A 21,603-nucleotide genomic window follows, 5' to 3' on the forward strand; every position below is an offset into this window, starting at 1 on the left:
AAATGCCACTGCAGAACTGCTTCTTTCGCCACACACTCACACAGAATGAGATGGCTGGCACAAAGAAACTAAACACTGGCCTGTCCACACAGCTGGCTAATCCAGGCAGTTCTCTGACTTCAACTTGTCTTCAGCGCTGAATGGTCAGCGTTGAATGGTAGTGCAGATATCAGCATTTATAGCTAGGAGAGTCGCAGTGAGCAGCCAGGGCGAACAGCAGTGTAGGGTGATGCTCGTACACAATCCATAAAAGCACAAAATACCACAGGAAGACAAAACCCTTTCAGGTGCACCTCTACTAATGACAAGCTCTCTGAAATCAGGGTAAGACTACAAAATAAAATTTGTTGCCAAGTAGAATAGCATGACACTAGAATATAGCCTCTGATATCACCAATATAAAACCAGTATTTTTTCCCATCTGTGTCTAAATGACTCAGGATCTCATCTGTGAGTTGGTGATTAGATGCAGTGGGGTTGCAGATAATAACAAACCTCTGACTGTTTGTAAAATCAAGTGAGCGTGTGCCTTCTATGAAAGCCATTCTTTTCAAACAATCTCAGGAATTAGGTCCTGACAGAGATAGTTGCAGAGTGCACTTAGGAGAGGGGCTGGGCACACTGGCTCACACCTCTAATCCCAGCACTTTGAGAAACCAAGGCAGGAAAACTGCTTCAGTCCATGAGATCCTGACCAGCCTCGACAACACAGCGAGACCCTGTCTGTATACAAAATTTAGAAAATTAGCTGAGTGTGGTGATGCATGCCTGTAGTCCTAGCTACTCAGGAGGCTGAGGAGGGAGGATTGCTTAAAGCCCAGGAGTTTGAGGCTGCAGTGAGCTATGATCCTGCCACTGTACTCCAGTCTAGGTGACAGGACAAGACCCTATCTCTAAGAAAAAGCCTTGCCTCTGAAAAGAGACCCTGACTCTAAAACACCTCCACCAACAGCGAGGACAGCCGCAGCACTCAGACCTAGCAGTGCAGACAGCTGGGGCGGAAAAATGAGCAGCGGGTAAGTGTGTACATGTGGGAGTCTGATGGAGGGGAGGGGGTGGAGGTGGGGAGAAAGCCTGGGCACCTCACGCAACCTCATACTGTGACCCTTCGTGAGGTCCCCGCCTGGCGTCCTACCTCGCAGATGTCCCTGAGGTGCTTGATGTACACCCGCTCAGTGTCCATGATCTCCCGGATGACGTTGGTCCGCATCTGCTGCTTGTTCTCGCCATGTCTGTGGCGGCTCTGGCTGGCCTCCTCGTCCTGCTCCTCGCTGGGGGTGCTGCTGGAGTTTTCCGCCAGTTCCTCCTGATTCACTCGCAACTGCAACCCACACACAGGGGACAGGTGACTTGGGGCAGGGGAGGGAAGCAGAGAACAGAGGCAGGAGACCTCCCAGGTTCCTACTTTCCTGTGACCTGTTGAGAAGGCAGCCCGGCCCTCGCCTGAGTCTCATGGCCTCAGCAGGGCTGCAGCTGTGCCAGCAGGCACAAGGACCGCAGAGAAACACCGAGCAACTCGCTTGCCTTCCGTTAACATTTTGGCTCCGACCCAGCCTAATTTCTTACAGGTGTGACTTGCATGTCAGAAAACCACTACAAAAGAGCTGACCTGATGAAAGGCGAGTTCTGACTTGCAAGGATCCTGCAGCCCCCACAGATACTTTGGAAAAGCTGCTAAGCGCCCCACACTTACTCTGACGAAGCTCGCGGGGAACCAAGCTTCCTTGTCCTCACTGCGGCCCCACCACCAGTCCTTGTTGGAGGCTTCCAGAACCTGGATGACATCCCCGGCTTTGAAGCCCAGTTCCTGGTCGTCCATGGTCACATGGTCCCACAGGGCTTCTGCGCAGACCACGTTGCCATCACTGATCAGCTGAAAGGAGACAGTGGGGTGTGCTCAGCATAGAGCATGAGTGGGCAGGAGGGTGAGGGAACTGCTAGATGCACTCGCAGGGTGACCATGGTATCCTCTCACTTGGATATGCTGGTGGCATTTGGTCTACACTGACTATGTGACTAGTTACACAAACAGAACCCAGGAGAACAGACGGAGGAAAAACAAAGTCAGGAGGTCATCTCTACCTGCTTTTAAAGAAAGCCCTTATACTGGGCGTGGTGGCTCACACCTATAATCCCAGCACTTTGGGAGGCCTAGGCAGGTGGATCACGAGGTCAGGAGATTGAGCTCATCCTGGCTAACATGGTGAAACCCCGTCTCTACTAAAAATACAAAAATTAGCCAGGCGTGGTGGTGGGCTCCTATAATCCCAGTTTCTCAGGAGGCTGAGGCTGGAGAATCGCTTGAACTTAGGAGGCGGAGGTTGCAGTGAGTGGAGATCATGCCAGTGCACTCCAGCCTGGGGGACAAGAGCAAAACTCTGTCTCCAAAAAAAAAAAATTAGCCAGGTGTCCTGGCACATGTCTGTAATCGCAGCTACTCAGGAGGCTGAGGCAGGACAACTGCTTGCACCTGGAAAGTGGAGGCGCAGTGAGCCGAGATTACATCACTGCGCTCCAGCCTGGGCAACAAGAGCAAAATGCAAGAAAAAAGGGAGGGAGGGAAGGAGGAAGGCAGGAAGGCAGGCAAGCCCCTTTTAAAAAAAAGTATAAGTTGCTCACTTAGCAGCAGGTCAGTTATCTAGCAAACTTCAATGCTGAAATATTTGCTCCAAAAATGGTTTCTGGCAACCATACTAGATGTCACAAAGCCAAGCTTATTAAAGTTACGCACATACGCTATCGGAAGCCCATCCCTCACATCTCCCTCCAGTGTGATCATTCATATTTTATTCACCATTCGAGTAAGCTTTGCATCTAACTTTATACTTTACACCAACTAAAGAGAACATAGCATGATCCTGAGATTGTTAACAATTACACAGTTAGGAACAAATGTGGCTCCTCCATCCACCGGTCACAGGAGCAGGTGATTTTGCACAGCTCCTTAGCGGCCAACGATACACATCACTGGTGATCTCGGTAGAGACGCTGACTCACTGAGGAGTTATGCTCCACACGTTCTGCTCAAGAACACCAAAAGCTGGAGGTACCTTCCAGAATGATTTCCTAAAAAAAAAGCTACAGTTGCAGGGTGGCCAAAGGAACACCAGATTTGGAGGGAGAAATACATGGGTACCTCCAGCTGTGCTATTCGCCATCAAGTAATTAGACATCTTTCCTCAGAGCGTTGATGAAAATGTGGATAACAACCATAATGTCTGCTTCTCAGATCAGTTGTGAGAATGATACGAGATACCAGAAGGGAGGGTATTCTTTCACCAAATGGAAAGCACTGGCTGAACACTGACGGGGAGCTGCTCTTCTTTACCTAAAAAGATGAGCTGCCTCTACCCAGAAAGCTTAATCCCATACATTTCCCTGGACGGGGTCAGAGAATCACAGTGTTGTTCTTTATTTTCGAGATGGAGTTTTGCTCTTTCGCCCAGGCTGGAGTGCAGTGGTGTGCTCTCGGCTCACTGTAACCTCTGTCTCCCAGCTTCAAGCAATTCTCCCTGCCTCAGCCTCCCAAGTAGCTGGGTTTACAGGTGCGTACCATCACGCCTACCTAATTTTCTGTTATTTTTAGTAGAGATGGGGTTTCACTATGTTGGCCAGGCTAGTCTTGAACTCTTGACCACAAATGATCCACCCTCCTCAGCCTCCCAAAGTGAATCACAGTGTTGTTTTAATCAGAGTTCCAGGCTTTTGCATATGCTTAGTAAAGAAGAACTAGAGAACAAAGTCAGAAGTGGTTGTGGACCCTGAAAATCAGGTATCCCGTATCCACCACTGTCATGTGGAATTCCAGTACCTCATTGATGGCCAGCTGCTCCCCACCGGGCTGCAGGTACCGAGGGTTCGCCTGGCAGAGGTCCTCATAGCTGAAGTCCTCCTCACTACCGTTGTCATCCACTAAGGCAGAGGGCTCGGTACCTCCATCTGAAGAAACTAAAACATACAAAATACAAAAGGCATGATTTCAAAGACACAGCTAACAAGATTTTTTCATACGATGAAAAAATTTGGTAATATACTCCCAAGGGAAGGTAATCAACTGTATCTTAGAATAAGAAACTGTTAGAAAATATTTACATTACTCCAAAGTTAAGAGCTGTAGTTCAGTGTGACATTAAGTGAGAGGTGGAATGTTAAGAGAGCGTATTGCCAACACGATACCATTTGCAGAGTGAAGACCGTCATATTGCCAACACGATACCATTTGCAGAGTGAAGACCGTCAGGGCATTATGTGTAATATAGTCGGAAGTCTGTGCTCCGCCCTGGATATTAACAGCATAAACACAGCTAACAATGCTGCCAAGCAATGTGCTGGGAAGCCTGAGGAGGTAAAGAAGATGAAAAAGATGATCCAATATTCTGCTTCCATCCTTTATCTGCAAGGCAGCACTACCAAAACCAGTACATCCCAACAGTGTCTTGAGTAGAAATGTGCCATCATTCTTACTCTCCATACATATTTGAAAGGCTCAGAACTCAAAATATGAGAATGAGGAATTATATAGTACTTTTACCAGAAAAGAGAGAGAAGGATATATATATGTGTGTGTGTGTATATATATATATATTTTTTTTCCGAGACAGAGTCTCGCTCTGTCACGTAGGCTGGAGTGCAGTGGCGCGATCTCAGCTCACTGCAAGTTCCACCTCTCGGGTTCCTGACATTCTCCAGCCTCAGCCTCCCGAGTAGCTGAGACTACAGGCGCCCGCCACTACGCCTGGCTAATTTTTTTGTATTTTTAGTAGAGACAGGGTTTCACCATGTTAGCCAGGATGAGCTCAATCTCCTGACCTCGTGATCCACCTGCCTCGGCCTCCCAAAGTGCTGGGATTACAGGCATGAGCCATCGCGCCTGGCCAAGAGAGATCTTTTAAGGACGGTGCAGCCTTTTAGATTGGCCACCCTGGTAGTCAGATTTTCTTTCTTGGGACAATGAACCACCCTCGGCAAAACCAACAATCTGTCAAAGAGCAGTGTCTTCTTTCAGACTCATGGCCTCAGCCTTCCTGTGCAAGTTCAAGGATGTCTCCATCACTATTTTTCCACTTGATCTGAGCCAAAACGCCGAGAAGCGATGGATCACTATTTTTTCCAGCGGAATGACTGTCAGGCGCTGGGGACAATGACCCCTGTCCTTAAGGGGATGCAAGAAAACCTGAATACTTTATTGACGATTTTTGCATCGATGTTCATCAGGGATATTGGTCTAAAATTCTCTTTTTTTGTTGTGTCTCTACCAGGCTTTGGTATCAGGATGATGTTGGCCTCATAAAATGAGTTAGGGAGGATTCCCTCTTTTTCTATTGATTGGAATAGTTTCAGAAGGAATGGTACCAGTTCCTCCTTGTACCTCTGCTAGAATTTGACTGTGAATCTATTTGGTCCTGGACTTTTTTTGGTTGGTAAGTTATTAATTATTGCCTCAATTTCAGAGCCTGTTATTGGTCTATTCAGAGATTCAACTTCTTCCTGGCTTTTGTGTCCAGGAATTTATCCAGTTCTTCTAGATTTTCTAGTTTATTTGAGTAGACATATTTATAGTATTCTCTGATGGTAGTTTGTATTTCTGTGAGATCACTGGTGATATCCCCTTTATCATTTTTTATTGCATCTATTTGATTCTTCCCTCTTTTCTTCCTTATTAGTCTTGCTAGCAGTCTATCAATTTTGTTGATCTTTTCAAAAAAACCAGCTTCTGGATTCACTGATTTTTGCAAGAATGGTTCAACATATGCAAATCAATAAACGTAATCCAGCATATAAACAGAACCAAAGACAAAAACCACATGATTATCTCAATAGATGCAGAAAAGGCCTCTGACAAAATTCAAAGCCCTTCATGCTAAAAACTCCCATTAAATTAGGTATTGATGGGACGTATCTCAAAATAAGAGCCATTTATGACAAACCCACATCAGATATCATACTGAATGGACAAAAACTGGAAGCATTCCCTTTGAAAACTGGCACAAGACAGGGATGCCCTCTCTCACCACTCCTATTCAACATAGTGTTGGAAGTTCTGGCCAGGACAATCAGGCAGCAGAAAGAAATAAAGGATATTCAATTAGGAAAAGAGGAAGTCATATTGTCCCTGTTTGCAGATGACATGATTGTATATCTAGAAAACCCCATAGTCTCAGCCCAAAATCTCCTTAAGCTGATAAGCAACTTCAGCAAAGTCTCAGGATACAAAATCAATGTGCAAAAATCACAAGCATTCCTATACACCAATAACAGCAAACAGAGAGCCAAATCATGAGTGAACTCCCATTCACAATTGCTTCAAAGAGAATAAAATACCTAGGAATCCAACTTACAAGGGATGTGAAGGACCTCTTCCAGGAGAACTACAAACCACTGTTCAATGAAATAAAAGAGGATACAAACAAATGGAAGAATATTCCATGCTTATGGATAGGAAGAATCAATATTGTGAAAATGGCTATACTGCCCAAAGTAATTTATAGATTCAATGCCATCCCCATCAAGCTACCAATGACTTCCTTCACAGAATTGGAAAAAACTACTTTAAAGTTCATATGGAACCAAAAAAGACCCCGCATTGCCAAGACAATCCTAAGCCAAAAGAACAAAGCTGGAGGCATCATGCTACGTGACTTCAAACTATACTACAAGGCTACAGTAACCAAAACAGCATGGTAGTGGTACCAAAACAGAGATATAGACCAATGGAACAGAACAGAGCCCTCAGAAATAATACCACACATGTACAACTATCTGGTCTTTGACAAACCTGACAAAAACAAGAAATGGGGAAAGGATTCCCGATTTAACAAATGGTGCTAGGAAAACTGGCTAGCCACCTGTGGAAAGCTGAAACTGGATCCCTTCCTTATACCTTATACAAAAATTAATTCAAGATTGATTAGAGACTTAAATGTTAGACCTAAAACCACAGAAACCCTAGAAGAAAACCTAGGCAATGCCATTCAGGATATAGGCATGGGCAAGGACTTCATGTCTAAAACACAAAAAGCAATAGCAACAAAAGCCAAAATTGACAAATAGGATCAATTAAACTGAAGAGCTCCTGCACAGCAAAAGAAACTATGATCAGAGTGAACAGGCAACCTACAGAATGGGAGAAAATTTTTGCAATCTACTCATCTGACAAAGGGCTAATATCTAGAATCTACAAAGAACTCAAACAAATTTACAAGAAAAAAACAATCCCATCAAAAAGTGGGCAAAGGATATGAACAGACGCTTCTCAAAAGAAATTTACGCAGCCAACAGACACATGAAAAAATGCTCATCATCACTGGCTATCAGAGAAATGCAAATCAAAACCACAATGAGATACCATCTCACACCAGTTAGAATGATGATCATTAAAAAGTCAGGAAACAACAGGTGCTGGAGAGGATGTGGAGAAACAGGAACACTTTCACACCGTTGGTGGGACTGCAAACTAGTTAAACCATTCTGGAAGACAGTGTGGCGATTCCTCAGGGATCTAGAACTAGAAATATCATTTGACTCAGCTGTCCCATTACTGGGTATATACCCAAAGGATTATAAATCATGCTGCTGTAAAGACACATGCACATGTATGTTTATTGTGGCACTATTCACAATGGCAAAGACTTGGAACCAACCCAAATGTCCAATGATGACAGACTCCATTAAGAAAAAGTGGCACATATATATCATGGAATACTATGAAGCCATAAAAAATGATGAGTTCATGTCCTTTGTAGGGATATCGATGAAGACGGAAACCATCATTCTCAGCAAACTATCACAAGGACAGAAAACCAAACACCGCATGTTCTCACTCATAGGTGGGAACTGAACAATGAGAGCACTTGGACACAGGAAGGGGAACATCACACACCAGGCCTGTTGTGGGGTGGGGGTAGGGGGGAGGGATAGCATTAGGAGATATACCTAAAGTAAATGACAAGTTGATGGGTGCAGCCCACCAACATGGCACATGTACACGTATATAACAAACCTGAATGTTGTGTACATGTACCCTAGAACTTAAAGTAAAAACAAACAAACAAACAAAACCCCCAAATACTGATGACTGCAGCCAGGAAGTGGAAATATAATCTAAGGAGAGTCCGAAGCAAGTGGCAGGATTTTTAAAAGAAAGGAATCCTCCTCAGTCAGGGAAAGGCTTCCCGGAAGAGGGGCAGACTACTCAGAACAGTGTCATGGCCCCCGATTGCGAATCGAAGGTGGCTGATACGAAGCACATGCTGCACGGACGCCCAGCACATCTCATGGAAGACGAGACTGCAACGATCGGGGGCACACAGAGGGGCCTCACAGGCTGGAGTTCATCCCGGGTTCCAGGGTTCGGAGGGAGGAAGCCACAGGACCTAAGCAGAGTCCCCTCATACGACAGAAAGAGAAGAGGTTTTAGCATCACAGAGGCTGCTCTGAATTCTGGTCCTGCCCTTCTGTGGGCATGGGACCTAAACCAAGTGACTTCATTTATCTGGGCTTCGTGTCCTTTTTGAAGAATCAGGCGACAGAACGCGTGTGAAACTCTTAGCCTCCTTGACCACAGCTGGAACTCCACAGAGAGTGCTACTGTGGTGAAGGTGTCCCGCCCGGTGAGGGCTGGGCTAATGACAGACTTTGCCAGGACGTGGAGGAAGAGCTGTTGGCGCAGAGCCTGGGGCCAGGGAAGCCAGCTGGGGAGAACACAGTTAGTGGGAGTGGGCAGCAACAGGAGCGGCCCCAGGAAATGGCATCAGGAACTGAGATCCATGTCGGGAGGCCAAGTTCATGCCTGCAGCAAGAGATAGGGTCAAGGACGTTTTGGAAAAATTCCAAGTTCCCTGGAGATCTAACAAAAAGCAGAAGTCTGAGGGACAAGCCGGTGTGCTGGGAAGGACAGAGGGCTGGCTGAAGGTTGCCCTGGGATGGTGCTCCACGGACTTGCTTTTCTCAGGGACTTGGCAAATCCATGTTTCTAGTTACTTGACTAGAAAAGGATGGGCCTGGTTTCTGACTGAAGAGTTCTTGGGGAGATGTTTTATATTTGGATCAATGCAACCTGCATTTTTTATGCACAGCTCATCTTATCCGCACTGGCCATGTGCCAGGTGCTCAGCAGACACACGTCCAGCCCCAGACCCCCCCCCCCCACCACCATGCTTGGCCTCCTGCTTCCCTCATGCCTCTCCTCCCCTCCCCTCATCATTTCAGCCACACTGCTGTCAGAAGCAACCGATTCTGTAAACAGAGCCCAGGAATCTGACACTAGAACAATGATAAACACGGAAAAAGATCCGTAATAACAGGGGTAATCAACACTGCAGAAGTAGTATTTCATGCACCAGCATTTTAGGTCTTTCTTTCCAAGCAGAGACAGTGCCATGATGACGAGGAGGAGTTCAAGCTCATGCACTCATGATGCACGGAGCTCCTGAAACAGGACGGAGGGAAAGCAGGAAGCTGTGCGCATGCCGCCAGCGGCACCTCTCCCAGCCCGGCCCCAGCCCCTCTCTGAGACTGTGCTCAGGCCACCTCCCACCTGGCAGCCCCAGTCCTGTAAGCCTGAGCTCTGGACACAGCACCTCTCAGTGGTGCCCCCTGAGCTGGGTCTGCTCACGGGCCCTGGCTTTCCAATTGCTTCCCCCTCTGCCAGGGGTGCCCGTCTCAGAGAAACCCCCACATCCCAGCCACCATCACCTCCTCTCCAGAACCCTCTGTGATTCCAGGGGAGCCAGCTGCCTACATCCGTGACAGCACACACCACAGTGAGGCATGGCACATGGGTCTGCACCTGTACCCTAGCCGTGAAACCACCCAGACAGGTGCACCGGACACCGCAACAGCCAGGGAACCTTGGACCAGCTGACAATGGAAGCTGGGGGAGAGCTCTCAGCGTGCACCAAGTCAGGGTTCCAGGCTCTGAGTGCATGGTGCCAGTTACCCTCTACCCACCTCCACTCCCCTGCCTGGGCCCATCCCCAGTCTTGGTCAGGAAAGGTCAGGGCCTGTGTCTGGGAGGAAAAGTGGGCTGTCTAAGAGACTGAGAGACCGGGGTGGGGGAGGAGTAAATTCCTGGGCCTGAGCACAAAGCAAGGGCCAGAAGAAAGCACTCCACAGCCTTGGTGTTACCTTCTGGGCCCTAGCTTTCTTACCTGCTCATTAAAGGAGAGGGGACGGCTGTCAGGGGCATGGCAGGGCCTGGTGCCTCCGGAGAAGGGAGTGCACCCTGGGAGCACGGGTGGGTGGGCAGCAGGGAGCCAGCTATGCTTGTGGGAATCCACACCTGTCTTGCTGGGGGTCGTGTGTGGATCTGTGTCTATCTTGCTGGGGGTGTGGCTGGAGGTCCTGAGAAAGCCAGACCTGTGCTGTCTGAGAAACACATTAAGGCCTGCACAATGCGTGGTGACTGTTTGATTTTAAATGTAACTTCTGCTTCCTATGCTAGGTCAGGGTGCGTACGGGTGGAGAGCAGGAGGTCACCTAGTCTAGTATGCTTTGCTGGTGTGTGTGTTTCGGGGTCCTTGGGGGACGCCTTGAGGAAGCACATCATTTTTTCATGCATGAGTATGTCTTAGACTCCAAGGGAAACAGCACTTAAGACAAAAGCCTTCTCTAACTTTGGAGCCTTCTCTAACCCTGCTCAGACCACGAGGCCCAAGAACTGTGCTGCTTACTGGCTGAGATATCCTGATGCTCCTGGGTGAGGAGAATATACACAAACTCTGCGTGTCAGATGCCTAAAGCAGCAGGGATCTTCCAATTTTGCAAGCACTGATCTGGCACTGTCTGGTACCAACAGCATTTTTCCTTATCAGTTTAAACCATGGTTGAGCAAAAAAAAAAAAAAAGTGAATCTCAAAAAAACAAAGGCAAAAAAAAAAAAAAAAAAAAACCAACAACAACAAAAAAAGTGAATCTCAGTAAAAGAAAGGCATTGGGGCTTCCCACCCAGAGCAAAGCTCTGAAAACGATACTTTCTCCTCGAAGAACTCAACAGTGTTTTCCAAGGGAGAATTCTTTACCATGATCTAGCTGTTGCTGTGAAAATCAGTAAAGAAAGAAAAAAAAGCAGGTTGTATTCGTGCATAAATTCACAATTAACAGGAGTCTATTGAAAAGTGTTAGACCTTTACAGGAGGTACCAGGAGAAAACCTTCTGGACAGAGACATGGACTGGAAATACCGACGGCTCTCTGAGTTTTCCATAAACACTTAGCAAAACAGCTCTGCCGGGGGCAGGGGTGCGCACCTGTAGTCCCAGCTACTTGGGAGGCTGAGGCGGGAGGATGGCTTGAGTCTAGGATTTCCAGTCTGCAATGAGCTCTGATTGTACCACTATACTCCAGCCTGGGCAAGAGAGCAAGACTTTGTCCCAAAAGAAAAAAAGGAAAGAAAAAAAGACAACTCTGGCCAAGGTTAATCACAAGAGAGGTTTCAACAGCCACTGTTTCAACATCATGGATTAGCGGTCAGCAACGCTGCGGAAGTAAGACGGCTCGAGGCGCTCATGCGGCGGCTGACTCAGTCCTGGCAGGTGAGGGGGGCAGAGGCCAGGGGCAAGAGTCTCGCAACACGGACGAGGGAAAGGCATGGCGCCTGGAGTGAAAATTCCGGGTCAATGTCCTTGCTTCACTAACTTCCTAACTCAATGACCTTGGTGCAAGTCACTTCAGTTCTTTCAGCTTCAGTGTTCCCATCTGTAAAGTAGGCATTAGCCTGTATGTTTTACCTATTCAGAGGTTATTCTTCTGCCTCTCACATCCCCACGACCCACTCACTGGCAGATCTGACTCAAGTTCCTGAAGGTGTCCAGAATCTCGCTACCTCTTACCCCTCTCCCACCACTCAAGCCTGGGTCCCCTCCCACCACCTTAAGCCTGGGTTCCCACACAGCTTTGGGCTCCCTCCAGCAGCCCCTCCTGGTCTTCCTGCTGCCACCACTGCCCCCGGCAGGCCGAAGCTGCCAGAGCGATGCTGGCAAACCATTCCTAGACTGGATTGTGTCACTCCTCTGCTCAGAATCATCCACAAGGGAGAGACTCAAAATTCTTAAGACCTCTCCCCAGATACACTGTGCCTCCCATCCCTCTCCAACCAATGGCTCCTGGCTGCAAAGACCGCAGGCACTCCTTGCCCAGGGCCGCTGTTTGTGTGCCTGATGGCTCTCCCCAGGTACACACACACTGGCGCCCTCTCTCACCTTCACCATCCCACTTAAAACCACAACCCTCACTTTTACTCTACCGTCTCCCCCGGTTTAGTTTTCTCCCTAGCTTTTGTCACCGTCTAATGTATTCTGTTCACTGTCCAGAATGTAAGCTCCAGAAAGGCAGTAATGCTTGTCTGCTTTATTCTTAACTGTGTTCCTAATACCTAAACCCGCCTGGCACACATGGGAGCGAAGGGGGGGGGGGGGGGGGGGGGGGGGGAAGGAGGAGGGAAGGAACGAGGGAAGGAAGGAGGAAGGGAAGGGAAGGGAAGAAGTATAGCATGTGGACTTTGTGCAAGGCTTTGGGGTCAGATGAACTTGCCTTTAAATGACAGCGATGCACATTTTTTTCTTGTCTATATTTTTCTGTTTTGAGCATGAGTCCTTGGTCAAGTTTCTTTCTTTCTTTTTTTTCACCTGTTGAATGTGGATGATAATACCCGTCTCTCAGGGTTGTTTATACATTCTGAACAAGTACTTGTTATTGGTGTGTTTTGAGCTTCAAGTGGAATGATGATATATGAAAGCACCCCGTAAACTGAACAAAAGTATAGAATTGCAAGATGTGGCTGGGCACGGTAGCTCAGGCCTGTAATCCCAGCACTTTGGAAGACTGAGGCAGGAAGATCCCTTGAGCCCAGGAGTTTGAGACCAGCCTGGGCAACATAATAAGACCCATCTCTATAAATTAAAAAAATAAAATAAAAATAGAATTTGCAAGATGTTATTTTATCAGGCACCTATAATGTGCTAGGCACTGATTTAAGCTGTGGAGGTGAACAGGTTCATACAATCCTCATGACAATGCTACATGGGAGGTACTGTCAGTTGTCCCCATTTCGAGATAAGGAAACTCAAGTCCCAATAACACACAGCTATGTGCAGCAGGCCCAGGCCATCTAACTCTTACCCACTGGGCGGAACTGCCTCCCCCAGCAGTGGCTCTGTTACTTGTAACAAGACAAAATGATATTGAAAACAGTCTTAGTATCCAAATCTGGGTGTTTTGCTCCCATTCTGGAGAGCAGCCATATGTCCTGCCCTCCCCGGAGCTCCCTTCACTAACCCTTTCTTCCGACTCCCAATCCCCGCTCCCAGTGGGGCCTGTCAAGGACCTGATTCCATTTTCTGGTTGTATCCTTTTCCCTTCACCACCCCAACCACTTTCACGATTTTAAAGTCCCTTAAAGTTAATGACTCCTGTGTCCCATAATTTAAGTGTGTTTTCTGGAGTGGGTTCTCAGTGTCTGATGTCTAGACAGGAAGAATCTTTGCGCTATGCTTTGATGCTTCGTCTAAGCCTGGTGGTTTTCTAGGATTCCCCACGCTTACTGTCCTTCTGTGTGTGGACAGGACAGGCTTAAAGCAAAAGACAGATGTTTGATTTTTGTCTTTCCAGCCCCTAGCATAGTATCTGGCATACAGAAGGCACGCAGTATGTGATTTTCAATTGAACTGCAAATTGCTGATGTGGAAACTGAGGTTCCAAGAAGTTGAGTCATTTATCAGGGCTACACAGGGGCTGGGTCCGAACCAGGATGGGAACCCAGGTCTCTCTGACTCCCACCCCTATGCTCATCTGAGACTGTAGCTAGAAACATCCCCCAGCCAGTCTTCATGACTCTGTTTCCCTCCCCAAGCCATCCTATATATTACTTCCAAGGTGAACTTCTTAAAACCGTGGTTTTATGATGTCACAAGAAATGACATGGGAGTTGTCTATTGCTTCATGACAAAATTATTCTACAGTGTGTCTTCTCTGTAATCTGACTCCACTCTACCTGAACACTTTTTAAAGTGTCACATACTCTCAATAGACATTGTTCGGTTGAATTACGAATGGCTGATGGGGAAACAGCAATTTGCAGTTCAGCTGAAAAATCCTACATGTCATAGTCCACAGCGCGTCAAAGCCCAGGCCAGTTCCGCTGGGCAGAGTTCCTCACGGTCACCAGATCCACAGGCCGGTGCTGCTGCTGCCTTCACCTCTTTATGTTCCATTCCTCACTGACTTCAATGGGCTTCGATCCTCAACTACAGATAAAAGTTAATAATGGTGGCTTCTTATCTAGGGGAATTTCGATGCTGTAAAGCTATTATAAATTCTCAAAATGTATGTCACCAAAATCAGGAGAAATGAATATATTAATTAAAAAGTAAATGTTGTTTCTTTCCTCCTATGTGATGAACACATAACATTAAATTTCACCATCTTAACCACTTTTAAGCACACAGTTCCAGTTCAGCAGTGTCAAGTACATTCATACTGTTATGTGACAGAACTTTTTCATCTTGCAAAACTGCCACACTTCTTTAACATTACTTTTCTCTTCTTCCTCTCGTGTTCCTTGGCAACCACCTTTCCACTTTCTGTTTCTATGATGGTGACCACTTTAGGTACTTCATATGAATGGAATCATACAGTATATGTCTTTGTATGGCTGGTTTATTTCACTAAGCATAATGTCCTTGACATCCATTCATGTGTACCAAGTGTTAGCATTTCCTTCTTTTTAAACACTATATAATATTCCATTGTCTGGCAGCACTTCTATTGATTTTTAAAAAAGGAAAAAAAAAACCCCAAAATATTCCATTGTGTGTATACACACCACATTCTGTTTATCTGTTTGTGGGTAAACAGTTGGGCTGCTTTTACCACTTGGCTATTGTGAGTAATGTGCTACTATCTTTTTGAGATCCTGCTTTCAATTCTTTAGCATACTGGATCAAACGGTAATTCTAATCTTAATTTTTTGAGGGCCCTCCATACCGTTTTCCACAATGGCTGCATCATTTCTCATTCCCACCAACAGTGCAAGTTCTCCACATTCTCACCAACTGTAGTTTCTTTTGTTGAAAAAACAGGTGTGGAAAAACATTTTTTGGGGGAGGGCAAGGTCTTGCTCTGTCGCCCAGGCTGGAGTGCAGTGGCACAATCTCAGCTCACTGCAACCTCTGCCTCCAGGGTTCAAGCGACTCTCCTGCCTCAGCCTACCGAGTAGCTGACATTACAGGTGTCTGCCACCACATCCAGCTAATTTTTGTAGTTTTAGTAGAGATGGGGTTTCACCATGTCGGCCAGGCTGGTCTCAAACTCCTGACCTCAGGTGATCCACCTGCCTTGGCTTCCCAAAGTGCTGGGATTACAGGCATGAGCCACTGCACCTGGCCCAAAAAGCCATTTTCCAAAACGATCTTGTACACAAGAAGCAAGGACTGCTCCAAATTGGAATCAGTTTTAAAACCCCAAATGCCTACATACAATCAATCTGAGAGCAGACAGAGCAGGCTCTTTCGACGACATTTCCCGCAGCGTCAGTCAGGTAGAAGGAGCACATGCTCCATCATCAAAACTGCGTGCTGACCATCAGCCCTTCTCTGACTGGGGACAATTTCAAGAGAACACGTCTGTTCCACAGAGTACTGTCAACTCCAAAAATGTGATCACGTGGATTTATAATGGTCTTGTTCAATACTCATGGTTAACCATCACCCCTAGAAACACTGCCTTCTGGGGGCTCCTGACTCCTGGGGCCGCAGCGGTCCTTCCCCAGTCCGTCCCTCACGCTAACGTCTCCTCTTCCTCCCCATCCCTGCTTTCCTCCTGGCTGCAGCTGTCAGGGAGTAAACGCCCAGTCCACATTTTCAGCCCTGGCCAGTGATAGCTTTAGGAACTACTACAGAGAACAACGTGGTAGCCATACGGAAGGTGTCATTTTGTTTTAAATCGGAAGGACTGTTACAAATACAGTTAGAGAAGACATCAGGAAAAAAAAAAAGCCCCTGACTTATAAGTGGGGGAGGGTAGTCCTGGTGAGGGTGTGGTAACAGGGTGGAGGGTTGAGGTGTTTTGTTAAAGGAAAGGGAGGTGAGATCTAACACATCAGGCACTTGACAAGGAGGAGATACAGATTTTAGCTATTTTCATGAGGCAGTCTCCACCAACAGTGCCTAGCTAATGAGCAGCTGGTTCCTGGCCAGCATCTCCCACCCAGCATTAGTCCTTGGTGGGGAACTTCCCCTCCCTTGACTTCAGGGAAATTCCCCCACTCTTAAAATAATCTGCTAAAACCATGCATTTGAGAAAACCTCTCGCTGATCGCTCAGACTTCCTCAGAGTTGAGATAAGCCATTCTGACTTCCCATCTTAAAAACGGAAATGGCCAGCCCAGGCGGGCGGCTCGTGTTCACAGCCGGGAGCAGCTGTCATGGGCTGCTGCTCCGTGGGCTGAAACCACGGGTGCACTCCAAGAGCTCAGGCCATGGAGATGCACACAAAGGGACGAGCTGGGTCACAGGAACTGACAATGTCAAAACATGATGCACGACGTCCAGGGTCCATCCCCCTTCAGTGGTTCCCAAACACCCAGTGCCTGTGGCATCTATTCACATGGAAAACGTTTAGAAAAATCAAGAGCCTCCCTGCCCTGGGCCACTGAGTCAGGCTGGGTGGTGGGGGTGGGGAATGTATGCTGAGAATTTGTTTTGAAAAGCTCCTCAACTGAGTCTGACACCTGGAAAAATGTGGGAACGACTGGACCTTCAGGTGAAGCTTACTTAAACCACACCACAGGCTCCGGTTGTTCTAGGACATAAGCCTTTTGTCGCCTGTCCATGCAGCAAGCCGCAAGTTGCAGGCAATGGATTCTGACTGCATTGGCTGGAAACCTCTGCGTTAGCCAATCTGTATCATAGAATGTTCCTTGTTCCAATGAACAGGACAAACTCCTTTCATCCAACACGCTGACCTCTCCACCTGGGGCAACCTTCCCACCCGAAAGAGCCCATCAAATTCTGGCCCATCCTCCAAAAGTTTAACCACTAGCCGGGTGAAGTGGCTCATGCCTGGAATCTCAGCACTTCAGGAGGCTGAGGCAGGAGGATTGCTTGAGGCCAAGAGTTCAAGACCAGCCTGGGCAACATAACAAGATCCCGTCTCTATTTAAAAATAAACCTAAAGAAACAAAAACCAACCAAACAACAACAAAAGTTGTAACCATCATTGCTTGGTGACGGTTCCATTATTTTTCAGCTCCCTGATCCTCTGTCATAACAATATCTGCCTTTGATGTTCTAGAAACATGTTAGACTAACCTCTTTTAAAATATGCATCACATTTATATTATAGTTATTATTAAGTTTGTATCTGTCCCTTTATATCTTCCCCCTACTCCTATCCTAGCTATGACTTTCTGAAAGACAAGGAACATGCTTAACAGTCAGTGTTGGGTGACTGAATTAAAGTATGAAATACGTTTCACGCTCCAGAATGTAAAATGTTACTGTTGAAAAAGTCACTAGTATATCCAATCTAGACTTTCAAGCCATTCTTCATAAATAGTATTTTTCAATCTTTTAAACATGTGGACAACAATAAGATCAAAAGGAATCTTAGAAATTGACAGTCTTAACGCTCACTGATAATCTGTTATTAAAGTCTAAGGAGCTTTTAAAAATCATTCTCCCGATGTACAGCTTCACATCAGTATTCAACGTAGGGCCCTGCACCCTGGGCAGCCAACATCCCATTGGCTCCAGACCCCACAACCGAGCCAGCAGCTCCACTCTCTCCTGCTCTCAAAACCCAGCCTCTGTCCTGTCTCCAGTTCAGAGCTGGGGCGTTGGCTCTGGGCTTCCTTCTGTCTTGTGGTAAAGCTCTTAGGTTTTACCTCTGGCTTGTCCCACAGTGTCTGTCTTCTGTTCTTAGCCAGGAGCTGCTTGTTCTGGGGCTGCTGGCTCTGAGCACGGCTCCTCCCGTCCATTCTGGCTGACACCTGCCCATCCATCCTGGGACCTCTCCTCTGCTCCGCCGCTCCCTGACAGCTCTCTGGGCTGGTGTCTCGTCAGCCCTCCCAGTTTCTGACGGCTGCCCAGCTGGCTGGACGGACCTGAGCAATCACCCATCTGGCTTCCAGGCGTCTTTAAGTGCACCAGGCACTGCGCTCAGCACTGGAATAAATCCTCCTGCGAGCCTCACGAGCATCTTGGAGTGTTGCTATCTGGGTTATGAAGGAGGAAACTGCGGCTCAAAGAAGTTAAGTCACTGTCCCCAAGCTGCGGGCTGGACTCAAAGCCAGGTGTGGCTGCCAGCAAAGCAATCCTGCTCTGAGCCTGTCTCCAGCTCGGCTTCAGCTCACACTGACAGGAGGACAGGACAGGACAGGACAGCACAAAACAGCAGACAACCCACACACCCGCCCTCCCTGACATGGCATCCTCCTGGGAGCCACTAGGCTGTCCCTCAGGGTCTGTCAGAGCCCCACAACACCTCCCCTGCCCCTCAGGGCTCTCAAATGAAAGAAAACCCACCACAGGTAAGCTTTGGTATTTGTTTTAAATATGGTGCTTGTTGTCATTTTATTACATGTACTCGCTCAGTATAGCGCATATAGGAGCGGCAGCAGTTTTCGCAGTGCACGGACCGAGGCCCCTCTCAGTGAGGCAGGCGAGGGACTGCTGCAGAGGGTCAAGGCCGCAGAGGGCGGATTCTGGGATGCTCTTTCTCCAGCAGCACCGAGGGAGCACCGCTCAGAGCTGGAGGCTGGGTCGGGCTCCCCTTGGCCTCCACTCTGTGGAAGGGGGTGGAGGGACGCTGGAGGACCCAACTGCCCCCGCCCCTGCCCGTTCCTGCTGGCTGCGCTCCCCGCAGGAATGAACAACCCCTGCTCAAGGCCATGGGTGCAGGAACCCTGGGAGGGAGCACCCGCACGTCCGCTTCCTCCACCCGGGTCTTGCCAGGGCCGTCTCGCTAGCACTGCCGAGCGCTCTCACTCATGTGGTCTGTGTTCTCAATATAGAAATCGCAGGGCAACTTTTTTTTCTTTTTTCTAAATTTTGGCTGGTGAAGCGGAGTACACGCCAGTCTTGTTTTGATAATCCACCAGACACAGAAGCCGTAACCACATCCCTGCTTTCTCTCTGCCAGCACAGAAACCAATCAAAACAAGGAAGAAAGCACAAACTACAAACTGCACTGCTCTGACAGGGCCCCAGGCTGCCTCGAGCTGCCATCTACGTTCCCATTCATTTCAGGCGAGGCGCTGGCGGCTATTTAGGGCGAAAACAGAGACAAGATCTGTTTCTAAAGCATCCTATTGTATCCATGTAGTGCAGCCAGGGAAAAGTCTGTCTGTGAAGTCTTGTTTTTTCTTACTTCCTTTTAAGAATGTGAGGATTAGAGTTTACGGCTTCCTAGTGTAAGAGTAGACTGTTTCTTTCACATTTAAATACTCCAAAGAGTCCAGCTGACAATACTCACAGAAATACTAAAAAGAAAGCGGGAGATAAGGCACAAAGCAGTAAGCAAATACTGGGTAATGTCACTTTTGAAAACAGGAAACTATTTTTCAAAGATCAGTTCACAGTCTTAAACCTCACACATCCTAAATTAGCAAGAAACATTTTTATACACCCCAACAATATACTCTTGAATAAAGGAATTTCATGTAATAGAAGCAAAAACCAGTAACAATACCAGCAGCAAAACCCAGACCCCTTACTCAGGGAGGATGGTTCAGGCTTGATTCTTACGATTTTCTCCTCCAGACAAGCAACTGTGCCATAAACAAAACCAATTCCTTCAACTGACTATGTCCACAACTAAAACTATCCTCAGTACCCTTTACAAGAAGAATGAGCTTTTCCCCACATGCTCACACCTGACAAGCAGCAGAGAGAGAGAGAGCGTGAGTGAGAGAGACAGAGCGAGAGAGAGAGAGAGAAAGAGAGAGACAGAAAGAACGAACTGCAACTTGGGAAGGAAACAGCTGAATGAGCAACATGTCACAGTACAACAATCCATTCTCTGCACACATACCCAAGTGAAGGCTTTCCAGACTCCAGAATCTTGCTATCTCTCCTCTAGCTACCATCCTTCTGTTTGGAAAACGGCAACCTTCAGAGCAGGACTGGGGTGTGACTGAGGAGCCGGTCCCCAAGCATCACCGAGGACTGCACAGGCTGGCAGCTACGGGAACTGCAGAAATCGCTTATTCACTGCTTTGACGCTGTGTGCGTTCCCAGCCAGAGCCTGCCCAGAAACTGACAGCTGGCTCCACACTCCGTGTGACCAAGGGTTAGTGGCTACAGTGACATTGCGGGGGCCTTCAGAAGAAACTTCTAATCTAAAGCAAAACCTATACACACCAAAGCCAAACACACTCACAAGCCATCAGGTGCTGTTGAGAGCCTTCAGTGAAGGTAGGAGAAATGGTATGTGCTGCTTTTAACTACAAACCCTAAACCTGAGTTAAACTTTCAGAGAGCTTTTCAAAAGGTATTTGTTTCACAAGAAAAAAGCACTGGGGTCACTTAGTTCAAAAATACAGTTAGGATTTCACACCGTGGTATGACAAAAATTTGAGTTATGGCATTGTATTGTTAGCTATAAATTCATGAAATCACTTTAAAAGAGTGATTTTGTTCAGAAGGTATACATGTAAAGGCATACATGTAAAGGCATACATGTAAAGTTCTCTCCAGGTAATATATTCTGGGTTGTTTTTATTTCTTCTATACTCTTCTATACTTTCCAAATTATCTACGACGAGCAAGTCTGTCTTTCACATTGTGAAATGACTGTTAACAAAGAGTGAGCTTCCTTCCATTTCCCCATAAGCAGAAGACACTGCTTTTTTAACTTTATGAACAATGAGATAATATATATGCAAAGTAGTGACCTCATAGTAACCTCTTAATAAATGCGGTTTAAGCTGGGCGTGCTGGCTCATGCCTGTAATCCCAACTACTCAGGAGGATTGCTTAAGCCCAGAAATTCATGACCAGTCTGGGCAACACAGCAAGACCCTATCTCCAAAAATTAAAAACAGGTCTGGGCAAGGTGGCTCACACCTATAATCCCAACACTTTGGGACGCCAAGGTGGGAGGATCAATTGAGCTCAGGAGTTTGAGACAAGCCTGGGCAACATAGCGAGGCCTCGTCTCTACTAATAAAAAAGAAAATTATATTAGCCATGCATAGTGGCATGTGCCTGTGGTCCCAGCTACTTAGGAGGCTGAGGTGGGAGGATTGCTTGAGCCCAGAAGGTGGAGGCTGCAGTAAGCTATGATCGTACCACTGTACTCCAGCCTCGGGGACAGAGTGAGATCCTGTCTCTAAAAATAAAAAATAAAAAATAAAAAGTTAGCTGGGCAGAGTGGCACATGCCTGTCATCCTAGTTACTCAGGAGTCTGAGATGGGAAGATCACTTGGGCCCAGGAGTTCGAGGTTGCAGTAAACTATAATCACACCACTGCACTCCAGTGTTGAGTTACAGAGCTAGATCCTGTCTCTAAAACAGACTCATCCATCCATCCATCCATCCATCCATCCATCCATCCATCCTCCATCCATCCATCCATCCATCCATCCATCCATCCATCCATCCATCCATC

The 21,603-nt window shown here is 47.2% G+C and overlaps 1 protein-coding gene and 1 long non-coding RNA gene across 8 annotated transcripts in view; one reads left to right on the forward strand and one right to left on the reverse strand.

Moving 5' to 3' along the window:
- Window positions 1-21,603, reverse strand: part of SPATA13 (spermatogenesis associated 13) — an 89,974-nt gene that overhangs the window by 19,541 nt on the left and 48,830 nt on the right. The window contains exons 1-5 of one of the 6 annotated variants that reach the window (XM_026454228.2): window positions 20,025-20,160; window positions 4,177-4,337; window positions 3,812-3,948; window positions 1,694-1,873; window positions 1,136-1,321 (exon numbers count right to left, since the gene is read on the reverse strand). In XM_026454228.2, coding sequence (XP_026310013.1) covers window positions 1,136-1,321; window positions 1,694-1,873; window positions 3,812-3,948; window positions 4,177-4,219 — 546 coding nt within the window. In that variant the 5' untranslated portion in view covers window positions 4,220-4,337; window positions 20,025-20,160. Of the gene's footprint in view, window positions 1-1,135; window positions 1,322-1,693; window positions 1,874-3,811; window positions 3,949-4,176; window positions 4,338-9,338; window positions 9,423-17,877; window positions 18,320-20,024; window positions 20,246-21,603 lie in introns of those variants that run through there. The other 5 variants (XM_026454226.2, XM_026454227.2, XM_023190308.3 and 2 more) reach the window with 5 other exon arrangements.
- LOC116418594 overlaps window positions 17,817-21,603 on the forward strand; it is a 13,910-nt gene continuing 10,123 nt past the window's right edge. The window contains exons 1-2 of one of the 2 annotated variants that reach the window (XR_004228694.1): window positions 17,817-18,522; window positions 19,754-20,407. This is a non-coding gene — a long non-coding RNA (uncharacterized LOC116418594). The remainder of the gene's footprint in view (window positions 18,523-19,753; window positions 20,408-21,603) is intronic. The other variant, XR_004228695.1, reaches the window with a different exon arrangement.

This window comes from Piliocolobus tephrosceles, chromosome X (assembly GCF_002776525.5).
Source record: "Piliocolobus tephrosceles isolate RC106 chromosome X, ASM277652v3, whole genome shotgun sequence".
In the NCBI taxonomy this organism is placed as follows: Eukaryota; Metazoa; Chordata; class Mammalia; order Primates; family Cercopithecidae; genus Piliocolobus; species Piliocolobus tephrosceles.